This window comes from Phyllostomus discolor, chromosome 2 (assembly GCF_004126475.2).
Source record: "Phyllostomus discolor isolate MPI-MPIP mPhyDis1 chromosome 2, mPhyDis1.pri.v3, whole genome shotgun sequence".
NCBI classification, from domain to species: domain Eukaryota; kingdom Metazoa; phylum Chordata; class Mammalia; order Chiroptera; family Phyllostomidae; genus Phyllostomus; species Phyllostomus discolor.
In genome coordinates this window covers 191481125-191495617 of record NC_040904.2, presented here as the reverse complement: position 1 = coordinate 191495617, position 14493 = coordinate 191481125, and the positions used below count along the sequence as shown (strand labels likewise).

General features: G+C 37.7%; 1 protein-coding gene across 2 annotated transcripts; it reads right to left on the bottom strand.

The window, feature by feature from the left end:
- Nucleotides 1-3059: 3059 nt before the first annotated feature.
- MAGOHB (mago homolog B, exon junction complex subunit) lies at nucleotides 3060-10454 on the bottom strand. Of its 2 annotated transcripts, none has more exons than XM_028532396.2 (5): nucleotides 10281-10454; nucleotides 8228-8286; nucleotides 7428-7538; nucleotides 5438-5520; nucleotides 3060-3789 (listed from the first exon to the last, which is right to left on the bottom strand). In XM_028532396.2, the coding sequence occupies exons 1-5, from the start codon at nucleotides 10372-10374 to the stop codon at nucleotides 3690-3692; spliced, it is 447 nt and encodes a 148-aa protein (XP_028388197.1). In that variant the 5' UTR covers nucleotides 10375-10454; the 3' UTR covers nucleotides 3060-3689. The 2 variants fall into 2 exon arrangements, with proteins under 2 accessions (XP_028388197.1, XP_028388198.1); XM_028532397.2 differs by having other exon boundaries at nucleotides 8228-8330; nucleotides 10281-10438.
- Nucleotides 10455-14493: the final 4039 nt, after the last annotated feature.

The following is a 14493-nucleotide window of genomic DNA, read 5'->3' as shown; positions in this document are numbered from 1 at the left end:
CAGTCTGCAATCCCACCAACAGTGCATATCGTATGATTTCACCTTTAAGTGGAATCTAGTCAACAAACAAGCAAGCAAAATATAACCAGAGACATTGAAATTAAGAACAAACTGACAGTTACCAGAGAGGAGGTGGGAGGGGATAATAGGAGGAAAAGGGTAAAGAGTTTTAAGGAAAAACTATAAAGGCCACATGGACAAAACCAAGGACAAGTGGAATCAGGGGAGGGAGGGAGGGGTGGTGGGGGTGGGGGGAAAGATAGACAACTGTACTTGAACAATAAAAAATTTTAAAAAAGAAAGGACAGTAGTAATTTTAGATAAGACTGAAACTCCTAGCATGGCCTTTGATTAAATGCACAAAACTGGAAGCATCAAACTCCATCACAACCACTGTCAATAAAACAGAAAGATGATAAATTTAAAGAATATTTTAAATGTTCTTATACTGTGTCTTCCAAATTCACTTTTGTGCAAAACACACTTATACAAGCATAAAAAAATACATAAAGCATTCACTTATTTACTTAATGGCTGCTGTGCCACAAAGTTTTTTTTCATTTGGGAAACCACACATCTTACACATCCTTTCCTGACAATATTGTCAGCTAGAAGCTTAGTGCATCACTTACAGTCACACCTTCATTTCTTCTGCCCACAGCTTCGAACCCCAGTTGTTTATCATTTCACAGCATCATGCTGTCCTTCCTGTCCTATGCTGAAGTAAAGGATGCTACCAGCATCCACCAGCTCCCCACAAAAGATGCTCTGCATCATTCTCAATTTTGTAAATTGTGGTAAATCTCTCCATTTTGCTGTGAACCTGAAGCTTCTCTAAGTCTTCAAACAACTTCAGTTGAACTTGGATCAGCCATTGAACTTACAGCACAACTCCTGTTTTCAGGTTGATCAAGGTTGAAGAGTTCTACTCAGTCTATACGTGAGCAATCCGGACCACCACTAAGCCACACTCATGACACAGCCGTAGCCAATGTGGGCGAATATACAACTTGCAGTATGAGTAGGCATGTATACAAAATTCTTGGTACTTGAAAGGTTTCCATAGCAACAGAAATGAGTATCTTACATCTCAGACTAAGTTACAAAACAAATCTGAAGGCAGTAACTACAAGACAACCGGTTGAATAAACTTTTACAAAGAGCCTATGACATGGAAAAGACTGTGCTAGTGCTAGGTAGTGACACTCTATCCCATGAAAGGGCGAGAGGGATGGGGTCCTGAACTAACATTTGGAACAGATGTTTGTTTATTGCAAGTGGTCTCGTTATTAAGGGACATGGGGGCAGGTACATGTATCCACTGACCTGAGTGCTATAAAAATTAATTTTCATGGCCCTGGCTGGTGTGGCTCAGTGGATTGAGTGCCAGCCTATGAACCAAGGGGTCGTTGGTTCGATTCCCAGCCAAGGCACATGTCTGGGTTGCTGGCCAGGTCTCCAGTAGGGGTCACAAGAGAGGCAACCACACATTGATGTTTCTTTCCCTTTCTCCCTCCCTTCTCCTGTCTAGAAATAAAAATCTAAAAAAAAAAAATTCTCATAAAACTAGTGCTGCACAAAATTTAATTTTTAATGATTATTGTCTACCAGCAGCTTACAATCAAGAGCCTGCTCAAACAAAGCATAAGAAATCAGAGACGATATAAAACATTTATCCTAATAACTCATCTTGTTTGAATATAAGAACTTGATAGGCAGTGGGGATGAAGCATAAGCAAATCAGCACTACAGGGAAGTTACAAATGGGGACAAAGAGTTAGTATCTTAAAGATTCTTTTAATGTGAGAATTATTTCTCCCCAACCATGCTGTCTTGAGGGGATCATCTTATTCAACAGGAGCCAGACTAAAGGTTGTTTTGAGGAGCAACCAAAAATTGTGGGCCCACAGGGAGTACCAAGGGCGACTGTTTCTCCTTTTCCTAATATCTAAGTGCAAAAAAATTATGATTTTAAGCCTTGGCTGGTGTAGCTCAGTGGATTAAGTGCGGGCTGGGAACCAAAGTGTCCCAGGTTCAATTCCCAGCCAGGGTACATGCCTGGATTGCAGGCCATAACCCCCCAGCAACCGCACATTGATGTTTCTCTATCTCCCTCCCTTCCCTCTCTAAAAATAAATATTTTTAAAAAAAGAAAATTACGATTTTTATATGGCACATCCACCAAGGTCCACAACTTGAACAGAAATGTTTGTTTTCAGTAAGGGACCTGAAGGTGATGACAGTGTAGTCTTGCACAGTGGAGACCAGGTGACTTTCCATGCAATCTGTGAGGATGGCAACGCATTTCCACGCAATGTCAAGGACCAGACAGCACTCCACGGCAAACAGGCTACCAAGCCATGTGCTGGAGCTACACTGTCCAAAAGGTAGCCACAAGCCACATGTGACTACCTAAATTAAATCAAAATTAAATATTACGAGAAAAAAGTGGTCTATTGGCACCAATTATACTAGTAATTCTACCCTTAAGTGAAAAATCAACAGGATATGATTTAAGACTTATTACAGTAAAAAAAAAGTCAATTATAGACTCTAGATTGGCATATGGATGTTCATTTTACAATTGTTTGAAATTTTCTACAATATGATGTTGGAAAAAAATGTTTTCTAATTAAATAGGGCTATTCAACTCAGTTACAGTAGATAAATCTGAAGCACTCAGCGGCCACATGTAGTAGCTAGTGGCCACCCTGTTGGACTGCAGAGACAGGACATTCCATCATCTCAAAGTTTACTGCTCAGAGTTGCTCTTGTCCAGCTGCTCAGGAGTCAAGAGTGCAGAGGCTAATCCTTCCACCCTAAAGTCACACCTGACGGGTCCCTGGCGCAAGTAGATTATACCACCAGGAATGCACGTGTTTCAAGAGTGGGGTTGAGGTTGAAGAGTAACAGGAAAAATAAGGTCAAGTCTATCAAGAGTTGAAGGGAACTGAGAAATATGAGTGGAACCTGTGCTCAGTAGGGGTTCAAATATAAGCACAGATACACACACACTTAAATCTAAATTTTAGGTAATTTTAAACTGAGAGCTCGCTTAGTTCCAAAAGATACACAAAATATGTATTTGTGAAATAAGGAATAAAGGCTCAATAAAAAGTGTGCCTAACTTGGGGTACTGCCTTTACTTGTCATCCTTCAGGAAATCACTGTTTATACCAAAAACATCTCAATGTAAATAATCCCTGAGGAATTTGTGATAAATGTAAAAAATCCAGAACCTTCTGAAAACAACCTCCATAATCACCAAAAACCTAAATCCCATCAGGTATGAAAGAAATAATTGCCTTTATTCCAGCTACATATTTCTACCTGAAAGAATTTCTGCCATAGCATGTACCTCCAACAATTTTTTATAATCTTTAAAGTGATGAGAGACATTGCCTCCTGAAAAAAGCACTCTCCACCCAGGCTTTGGTAAGTTTTATTGGAGCAAAATTTCAACAGGTGCTTTTATGTACAGAATCTAATGCATGGGGGCACTGTCCAACCCACGTAGACAAAAGTGAAGATAACCATTAAGCCTGTTTATATATTTTCTTATTTTCAATTTGCATACAAAAAAATGAGTTTGCTTCACATACATAAAAATCCTGATAATGTAAATGACAAATAACCCCCCTTTACCAATCCCTTAGTTAAATATAAAAACAGCTTCAAAAACATATAATTTAAATTGGTTTAATCTTGAAATGTAATCCAATAAGACTGAAAACCAAACATTTCAGGTCTTGTACCAAGTAGTAAAATACTCGAAGGCCTTCGGGATCCCTGAAATTTAAAAAGGTAAAAGTTACTTTTTTGCAATAATATAATTCTATAAATTAATTCCTAAAACAAAACAAAAATCTAAAACAATTAAGTTATAGGAGTCCATGATTACCATCTCTATCTTCTCTGTGAAAAAAAAATTTACAAATTTTCTTTACCAGTATTAATCTCATATAAAGTGTTTACTTTCTTATAAGTAGCTATGTATCACAAAAATGTATAAAGTAGATAAAATTGTAAAGATAGAAAGAAAAAAATATATTCATAATACTATATAATGTCACTTTTCACAGAATAACTATAAACATTTTGGTGTTTCTCTATTTTTTCTTTAATAATTAAAATTATTCCCTGGGCCCTTTATAACATTAGTTTTTCTATTATATTAAGAAAAAAAATCCACAAGTAATTCTTAGTTAATTTAATAATTCTCTCCTTGTTAGACATTTGGATATTTTTCCAATTATAAGTAAGGTTTTAATGACTATCTTTTTAAATAATAAAGCTTTTTCATTATTTGAGACTATTCCCACAGATAGATACTCAGAAAAAAATTACCATGGTGAAAATAAGTGTGAAGATTAATGAAATATTAATAGCTTTTGAGGCAAATTATCAAATTGCTTTCAAAAACACATTGTACCTGGCCCTCGCTGGTGAGCTCAGTAGGCTGAGAGCCAGCCAGCGAACCAAAGGGTCGCGGGTTTGATTCCAAGTCAGGTAAGTGCTGGGGGTTGCGGGCCAGGCCCCAGTAGGGAAGGTGCCAGAGGCAATCACACATGGATGTTTCACTCCCTCTCTTTCTCCTTCCTTTCCCCTCTCTCTAAAAATAAATAAATAAAGTCTTTTTAAAAAAAAAAAATATTGTGCCAATTTATAATCCCAGTAGGCTGTGAATGCCATGTCCTCACCAACTGTAGGAAAATAAATTTGATAATTTAGAAGTATCTGGTCTGTCTTTATGAACACAGCCTTTTAGATCCAATAGTTATTAGACATGCGCTCCTCTCTCCTTTCCTCTAATAAATACTCAAAAAGCATCTGCTGTGTGCCAGCACACTGCTAATTTTGGAGATACACAACGTTCTCATGGAGTTTACATTCAAACCAGTAAAGCGAACAAGTTATTAAAACTTAGTGACAGTAAAAGAACACCATGGGGATATATTTTAAAGGGAAACAGTGAAAAGAAATAACTGGAGGTGGAGAGGTTTTGTGGAAAAGACAAAGGTATGCGCCACAGGGGCTCAGAACTTGAGAAGACCTACGCAGCTAACACTCTGCTGGATTTTTCCCTTAATTGAAGATAAACCCAAACAGGAGAATGATGATGCGGGGCTAATGAAGCTGGTATCCAGCACGGATTTCTTTTAAATTTTGTGACAGTGCCCAGATTTTTATAAAAAGTAGCTAATAAAATTTGGGCATTATTATTCATAGTTGTCAGATTTTTTTTCTTTTGGGAATCAATAAACACACTGCTACCTTTTTTGGCAGCAAGTCTTTAATGACACAAAAATCAGAACTACGTCTGCAGACTAAACTGACAAGGTGCCAATGAAACAGGCTTAGCAAACTGTCTAGAGCTCTAAAATGAACTCTTCTAATAAATTTGATCAACTTAATAAAAATGCTTTACCATACTCACTTGGACTGATTTACATCAATAAGAGAACCTATTTTTGATGTAGTAAAAGAAATGTGTTCATCTCCAATTACAATTTCAAGCTCCTAAAGAAAATAAAACAGAGAAATGTAGTTAATATAAAAATCCACCCCAGAGATATCTCTATCCTTGCTACCAGGGGGTCCCAATTTTAGCTGCAGGTTTTCTAACAGTAATAGAGGAGCGGGGGCAGGGCGGGGCAGGGGGCAGTGGACCTTAATCTGTTAGACATAAACTGTGCCTATAAAACAAAAAAATAAAAACGCCATCGCCTGCAAAGGAGTCCCCAATATCAAGGCTAACCAAAGTTACTCCCCAGAGATCTCATAAAGATTCTAATAAAATGAATCACATACTGAAGAGTGACACACAAATATTTCTTATAATATCAGTAAAAACTAAAGGCATCACACTCTAAGGCACAATGTTGTAAAAATAATATGTGTATAAGCCACTTTAAATAACATAAAACACACTATCCTTTTTACCAGCCTCCAGAAATAAAATGTGTAACATTAGGGATAGTACCACTTTCATACCTACTATGTGCCAAGCCCTGCTGCTAGGGAATTTACAAATATTATCTGTAATTCCCTAAAATACACTTGTCAAACAGACTTCATCAGCCTGCTTTTACAACTGTGAGACCCAAGACTCAGACAGCACAGGACAGAACTTGTTTATGTTTACAACCACCAGTAAGGGATGGTGTTGGTATCTGAATCCTGGACTGGAAGACTGATACACTTTGACTTCATAAAACATTAAAATTAAGAACTATTAAAATAAACATAACATAATGTAAATGTTCTCAGTGTGCCATACTTATTGTGTAATTTTTCTCTATATTTACCTGCAAATGTAAAAACAATAATTAAGAGGCTAACATTTCAGGTTAAATAAAGATGCTATTCAAGATAGTCTTATATATATGACTGATCAGAAGACCTAATTATACACAGTTTATAGCACACACAAAATTCATAGTTAACTAGAGTTCTCAAACATTAGTAAAATCTTTAACTTAAAGACCAATAAACAATTTCAGGAGCATGCCTAATCCTCCCTAATAAGCAAAATACACAACCACATCATGAAGTGGGTAGATGAAAATACTGGATTCTCCCGGAGTTTTTTCAGTACATATGTACATGTACACAAAATTGAACAGATCAAAACTTACTTTTAAAAGCATTTGCAAGGCATAAGTAATGTTACCTATTACCTTTGATTTCACAAATAATGTTCCTTTAAATAGAAGGGTTAAGTTACTGCTACAGAAGGTCAACATCTGTTTTCTCCCTATTTTCTGCTAGTCAAAGAAGATGTTACAAAGTATAATCCTCAGGGCAAACAAACATGAAATTAAATGTTTCTTTCTCAAAGGGTCATATCTCTTTTCTCCCAGAGTTCAAAAGGCCCAATTCAGAAATCACACTGTCTTTCTGTTGAGGGAATCAGCCTTCAGAGCTCTCAGAAGCCCTCTAAGACAAATCAGTTACTCTGAGGGGAATATGAGAGGCAAAGACAGGGGTCGGTTTGAACAAAGAAACCAATCAAATGTATCTCTGGAGCAAGAGATGCAAATAAGAGTTTTCAAAGTTATAAATTTGGAGGAAGTAAATTGTACACAGTCAATGAGAATCTGAAGTCTCGGATTTAACAGATATCTACATTTATTCCTAATAAAATTAATTAACATGTAATAGAAACTACAACAGTGTGAAAACATCCTAACCTTGGCTGGGTGGCTTCAACAGATTGTTCAGAAAGAGCTAAATTTAGAGCTATGCATCAACTCCTTTACTACTAGGAGGTAGCATAAGGATCAAGAAAAAAAAGTATTTACCAGATACCTACTAATAGAAAACTAAAGAATCAATGAGTAACCACTGTAAATAAATAAGAAAAACCTAACAATGATATTAACAATTTTAATATGTATGCATTTAAGGAATCACTAATTACAAACCTGCCGGCCAACCCTGTCAGGGGGGGGCCACAAAGCGTCATCTTCTTTCGTAATTTCGCTGTCATCAATAATCCTCTTCAGTTCTTCCATCACACTCTTGTGTACGTATGCCTGAAAATAAGTTACAATAAAAGTTTTAAAATGCCTCTCTATTCCTTCTCATACCTCAGAACAAAATGATTAAACAGAGTTACAAACTCCAAACATTCAATGAGAGTATCACAGAAAAATTTCATTCTGATGCCAAAGATGGGAGAGAATCACTCATCTACCTTATGATTTTTCTTCACTCTCTTGTCCTTCCCTTTAATATATATTTCTCCCTCTTCACATCACTTAGCCCCCTAGTGAAACCCTGTCTCGGTAACATGGGATTCAAATCTCTCTGAGTGGTTAATAGTGACAACCAAAAAACATCTATGAAGTGAACAGAGACAAATCCAAGCACACACTATAGTGATCCGAACTTTCCCTTATTGCTAACTTTTAAGTCTTTGATTTAAAATTTATACCATTCTTAAATCATGAATACCATTTTAAATAGTCAATAGAATAAAAAGACAAATTAATTATAAAATGAATTAAGTGATATTGTCCAATGTGGGACTACAGCTTATATTCAGATTATTTCTTCTGTTGTTATTGATACTACAATTATATCTAATTTAAGTAGAATCCCTTTTCAATCTATAAATCAGCTTCCTCTTTATAATACAGCCTTATATGTACTTCTGTGAATTCAGTACAGACAGGAGAAAAGTGGGTCACTGTAAAAAATGAGACATTCCAAAAGAACTTACCTCTTTTCTGATCATGACATCATTTTTATAGTTGCTGTTGTTGGCATATCTAAGCTTTCCTGTGGGGAGTGGAAAAAAATTCAATCTATAACAGCAAAAACTGCTAAAAAAAATAAAGAAATGACATTGTAAGCATTTTTGAAGATAAAGTCCATTTTATATTACTACTTTTAATATTTCTTCCCTCCTACCTAGCATAAGACCAATCCTAGTTGCTGGTAAGTCAGCTGCAGTTGAAGTTAGGCAATTTTTAAAATACTCCATGCATCTGATATAATTTTTAAACATCCAATATAATTTTTAAATATTCCATGCCTTCAATATAATCGGAAGGCCATTTTTAAGGCTCATTTTCTTAAACTATGTCCTGAACTATACAGGGGATCTGAAAAAGGAGCAAACATTTCTTTTAAGGTTTATGTTGTATGTCTGCATTGGTGAGAACTGATTAGCCCAGAGCATTTAATCTAATCACTTACACGAACTTAAGAGGAGGGTTTTATTCTCCCACTTACTCATAGTTGAGAAAACAGAGTTAAGTAACTTGCCCAGGGTCACACAAGGTTCAGATCTAGATCTACCTTCTTTCAACACTCCTGCTGTCCCCATTACTTCAAAATGTTCTCTTCTAATTATTTTTCTTCAAATTAATGTATGTATAATACTACGGCAATGCTAGTATTTTAGAATTGTGATTAGGAAGCATATGAACTATGTGCTGCTTCTAGATAAAAGCTAGCCAGTTTGTTTATATTTAATTTTAATCCATCATGACTTTGTGCTCCTTGATGGATGCTTCTCTTCCAGTCAGTCAGCCAGGAGCACAAGTAAGGTGGTCCTGATACTCTAAAATGACAGGTAAACCTAATGAAGTGAGCCCCCGAGGAATCACTGCGTTTGTGACTCACTGTTACTGATGGAAGTGTGTGGATGGGGTGGTGGCAGACACACGGATGAGAACCACTGTTCTGGCATGAAAGTTCCCTGATAATATTAGACTACCTAATTTATGTTAACGGCTAAAAGCTGAAAGTATTGACAGGCAAAGGTACTCAAAACAGTATCACATAAAAAAAAAAAAAGAACAGTTGGAGAATTCATGTAAATTGGTTCCTTAACTAGTTTAGATGAAACATAGGGAGAACAAAAAAAATAAATAAATAAAGCGATTACAGTTTCTAACTGCACGGCTGTCCTTACCTTGGGTTCTGCCTGAAATGTATGATCCTCTTCCCCTTTCCTAACATGTGATCCTCCCCTAATTTTTCCTTCATGGTCTCATAGAACTTTGTCCAAAACATGGACATAACACTTAATACGTAATATCCATAATGATTTACATTTAGTTTCATGACTGTGTGACCCACCATGACATAATTCATTGTGGGAAATTAAGGAGTCTCCTTCATTACTGTATCCTCGCTTTTTGTATTCATATGTTGCGCAACACATAAAATACATTCAAAAAAGAAACGTCTGCTCCCCAGCTAAGAAAATACCTATTTCAAGAGTCATTTCAACTGTCGCCTACCTTCTCTAGGAAGCTTTCCCCACTCCTTCATGCAGAACTAACCGCATCCCTCTTTTGTATTCTTAATGCATACTAAAAAGAACTGTACTTGCAGCATCCAAAACAGATACTTACACTCATTTTTCTACATATTGGGCTCCCCCCTTCAGGGAGGGTCTCATTCGTTTATGCTGCCTTACGTACAACGTCTGAATGAATAATAGGTGAATGGGTAGTCCGAAGACTGCTGGCCACCGGAAGACTTCTACACGTTGGGGATATTCTTTAAAATGTTCTATTATTAGGTCGATAAACTAGTCCTTTAAGGGCCTCCCAGTGACCTGATCCTGGGATGCTAATTGCTATGGATTCACCTTTACTATCTGCCAGAATTAGCTTTTCTAAATTAATTTACACCGATTGATTTCCTTTTATTCACCAAACCAGTCCACGCCCCTTGTATTCTCAAGCTCCTATTTACGCGGCCAGAAGCAGTGGCCGCAGCCCCAGGGGCCGCTCGCCCCACCCTCCTCCTCCGCTCACCGTCCGGCCGGAACTCGAACTCCAGAAACTCGTGTCCAAACTTGCCCTTGTGCCCCACATAGTAGCGCAAATAGAAATCGCTGGCCAAAGCCATTTTTCTCCGCAGAAAGCCCGCCGAAGGCTCGGCCAACGTGCCACCCGGCGCCTGGCAGTGACGTCAGTGGCCCAGGGTGATTGCGTCACCGCGGGCACGCCTCTCCTGCCTCCTTGGGGCCCGGAGGAAAGCGGGGAAGGAGGCTACGTTTTTCAGTCTTGAAAGCACAGCGGAATATGCTGCAGTTATTTGAACTTCACGTTGCTGGGTATAGAACCTTGTTATTTTCAAAACTAAGTAAGTTATATTATATTAGCAAAGCACAGAAGTATGAAAGTAGGATAACTTTTCTTATAGGGTGAGAACTAAGGTTTGCAAGTCGCTTTTCCTTTTCGGGTCTCATCCTTGCTGCGATTTGAGAGTTGGGTGCGGCATTACTCCCCTCCAACTGCTACGATGAGTAAAGCTAAAACCCGGAGTGGGAATGTTAGACCTGAATACTACTCTTCCTCCTCCTAGGTTCCTAGCACAGGGCTTTCCTCTTTGGGCCACCCTAGTTAATTGTCACCTTGAAACCTTTAAGTAACAGAGAAAAAATAGAATCCATCAAACAAGAGGGCTGAAATTTTGAACACATTTGAAAGTGAAAATCCCGACAGTTGTAGTATATAAATAGGATTTTGTTTTTGTTTTAGTTTTATAATAATAAAACTTCTTTTGATCCGTAAGGGTTAAGCTTTAGTGCCCTGTGGAGTTGTGGCAGTAACAAGATCAAATGAGTCCAGTGTCATATTTCACAGAACTCGAACAAATATTTCAAAAATGTATGTGGAACCACAGAAGACCCTACATTACCAACAGTCATCCTGAGGAAGAAAAACAAAATTGGAGGAATCACTCTGCCTAATAGCAAACTATATAATAAAGCCTATTCAAAACAGCATGCACTGGCATATAAACAGACATACAGATCAAAGGAATAGAACAGAGAGCCCAGAAATAAACCCTCACCTCTATAGCCAACATTTGACAGAGGAAGCAAGACACACAATGGGCTAAAGAAAGTTTATTCAATAAGTGAAGTTGGGAAAATTGGACAGATACATGCAGAAAAATGAAACTACACTGCCCTCTTACACCACACACAAGAATAAATTCAAAATGGATTAAAGACTTGAATGTTGGACCCAAAACCATAAAAATCTTAGAAGAATAGATAGGCAGTAAAATCTCAGACATTGCTCATAGCAATATTTTATCCTATGTATCTCCCCAGACAAGGGGAATAAAAAATAAACAAATGGGACTACATTAAACTAAAAAGTTTTGGACAGCAAAAGAAAACATCAACAAAATAAAAGGACAACCCAGGAATGGGAGAACAAAGTCACCAATACATCTGATCAGGGATTGATATCCAAAATTTATAAAGAACTTACAAAACTCAACACCCCCCACAAAAAAGTAATAAATCCAATTTAAAAATGGTCAAAAGACCTGAATAGACACTTCTCCAAAGAGGTTATACAGATGGCCAATAGACATATGAAAAGATGCTCGATGTCACTAATCGTCAGAGAGATGCAAATTAAAACCACAATGAAATACCACCTCACACTTTTCAGAATGGCCATCATCAATAAGTCAACAAACAACAAATGCTGGAAAGGATGTGGAGAAAGGGGAACCCTTTTGCGCTATTGGTGGGAATGCAGACTGGTGCAATCACTTTGGAAAGCAGTATGTAAATACCTCAAAAAAATGAAAAATGGATCTGCCTTTTGACCCAGCTATCCCACTTCCTGGAATATATACAAAGAAACCCAAAACACTAATTCAAAAGAACATAAGCACCCCTAAGTTCACTGCAGCATATTGCCAAGATATGGAAGTAGCCCAAGTGTCCATTAGTAAGATGAGTGGATAAAACAACTGTGGGACATTTACACAATGGGAATAATGCTTGGCAGTAAAATAGAAGAAAATTTTACCCTTTGTGACAACATGAATGGACCTGGAGAACATTATGCTAAGTGAAATAAGTGTGTCAGAGATAGACAAACACCATATGATTCCACTTATATGTGGAATCTAATGAACAAGCTCAACTAACAAGCAAAATAGAGACACTCTTAGAAAGCATGATGACAGGTAGAGGGGGCGAGGTTAGGAGGTGGAGGGACTGAGCAAAAAGGAAAAGGACTCATGGCCATGGACAACAGTGTGATGATTGAAGTGGGAATGTGGGGTATACGGGGGTTAAATGGCAATGGGAAATATACAATAAAAATTTTTAACAAATATAAATTTTGATATTTTGAATATCAAAAAAAAAAAAGATCAAATGGTTTAGCTCACGTTTCTTACCAGACAGAATTAAATTGGGGAAGTAAGGGATGCTCCCGTGTGGGATGGGTTTTGAAGGATGGTGAAGGACAAAGTGAGCTTTTACAGAAAGTCTATGTTTCATCTACTATTGATCATCCTTCTTTTACCAACATAGAGAGTAAACCTGTCTGTCGATGACATTTAGCCTTCAGTGGGATTCAGTGAAAAGAGCGGCAGTCGGGAGACCTGGGGTTCATTCCCAACACTTGCCTCTGCCTAACCTCCATTAAGTCACTGTCTCTAAGCTTATTTGTTCATCAACCAAATGAATATATTACAATCGGCTTTGCCAAGCTTATAGAATTGTTGAGAACATAAAATAGCGTAATGCGTGTAAAATGATTTAAAATTTATAAAGCATTATACAATGAGCTTTGTAGCAGGTCTTCCTCTGTGCCAGAACTGGTTAGACACTTAATAAAAAGATCAAATCCCAGAAATACCTGGTATAGCTGAAAAATCAAAGGTGCCAGACACATAATATCCCTTTTGGAGAAAGCGTGGCCAAGAGAGGAGACCTAATTTAGCTTTTTTGTTATAAGTGTGTGTGTATGTGTGTGTGTGTACTTTATTATTTTTTACACCATTACAGTTGTCCCAATTTTCCTCCTTCACACCCCTCCACCCAGCCTGCCCCTCACTCCCACAGTCAATCTCCACATTACTGTCCATGTCCAAGACCCAGTTTTCTGAGAATAAATAATTAGGTGTATCCAGTGTTCCAGACCTGAAACCAGAAAAACAAAATTATGGGTACAAATTTAAGATAGCAATTATCTGCTTCTTTCCCTCTTCCAAAAAACAAATATTAACACATGGAATGAAAGAACGATTTTACTATGTCCCAATTTCCTCTTGCCTCACTAGGTTCCCATCCCACTTGCCTCTGGTCAGTTCCACAGTTTCTGGCCTCAGAATCCTTACTCATGTGGTCCTGGTAGTCTCTCCTCAGCCCGTCAGGCTTGCTCACCCATCCCTACGGCCTCAGTTCAAATGCCATCTCTTCAGGCAGCTCCTCTATTTTATACCCTCTCCTACTATCCTACACTTTTCTTCATAGCACTTAACTACAATGTGTAATTTACAAATATTCATGCAAATATGTGTACAATGTCTTACTTTGTAGACTGTGGTCAAAAGCGATTTCTTTTATTCAACACCTAATACAATACTGCCTAGTACTGCCTCTGGCAGTGTTGTCTTTGACACTCAGTTTTTTTTTAAATATATAAATAAATTCTGTGCAAATTTGACTCAAATGAACACCCTAGAAGCAATGATGAGATTCCCTGAGGCTTTATCATTTTGTGCCAAGCCAGTCAACCTCCCTTCACTCTACTGCCACTTACCACCCATTTAAATTCTGACGAGTCATTGTGGTATTCCTGCAGGTCTAAGGATCATTATTTAATTGGATCACTCATCATGACTCCATCAGGATCTTAACTTCTATAAAATAATTCAGCCGCCAGTCATTCTTCCTACAGCAGGCTTAATGTCCTTCCTAGAGTGCCCCGAGTGAGTAGTCTTTAAAATCACAGATCACATGTTCAGCTGAATTGCCATCATCATAGTTTCAGTATGTATTTTGCAATAGTAGGAAACTACAATCATGATCCAGAAGCTTATGGAGGCATCCAGAGGCTCTCCACGCTGATGCCTGCCACATTTGCATACAGTTCAGATCTGGTACTTGCAGCACAACTTTGTCATCCGCAGTCTGAGCAGCAGTGTTTAGGCGTGAGCAGGGCTCTTTAAGTGAAACATGAAAATGATGACTTCAACCTTTTA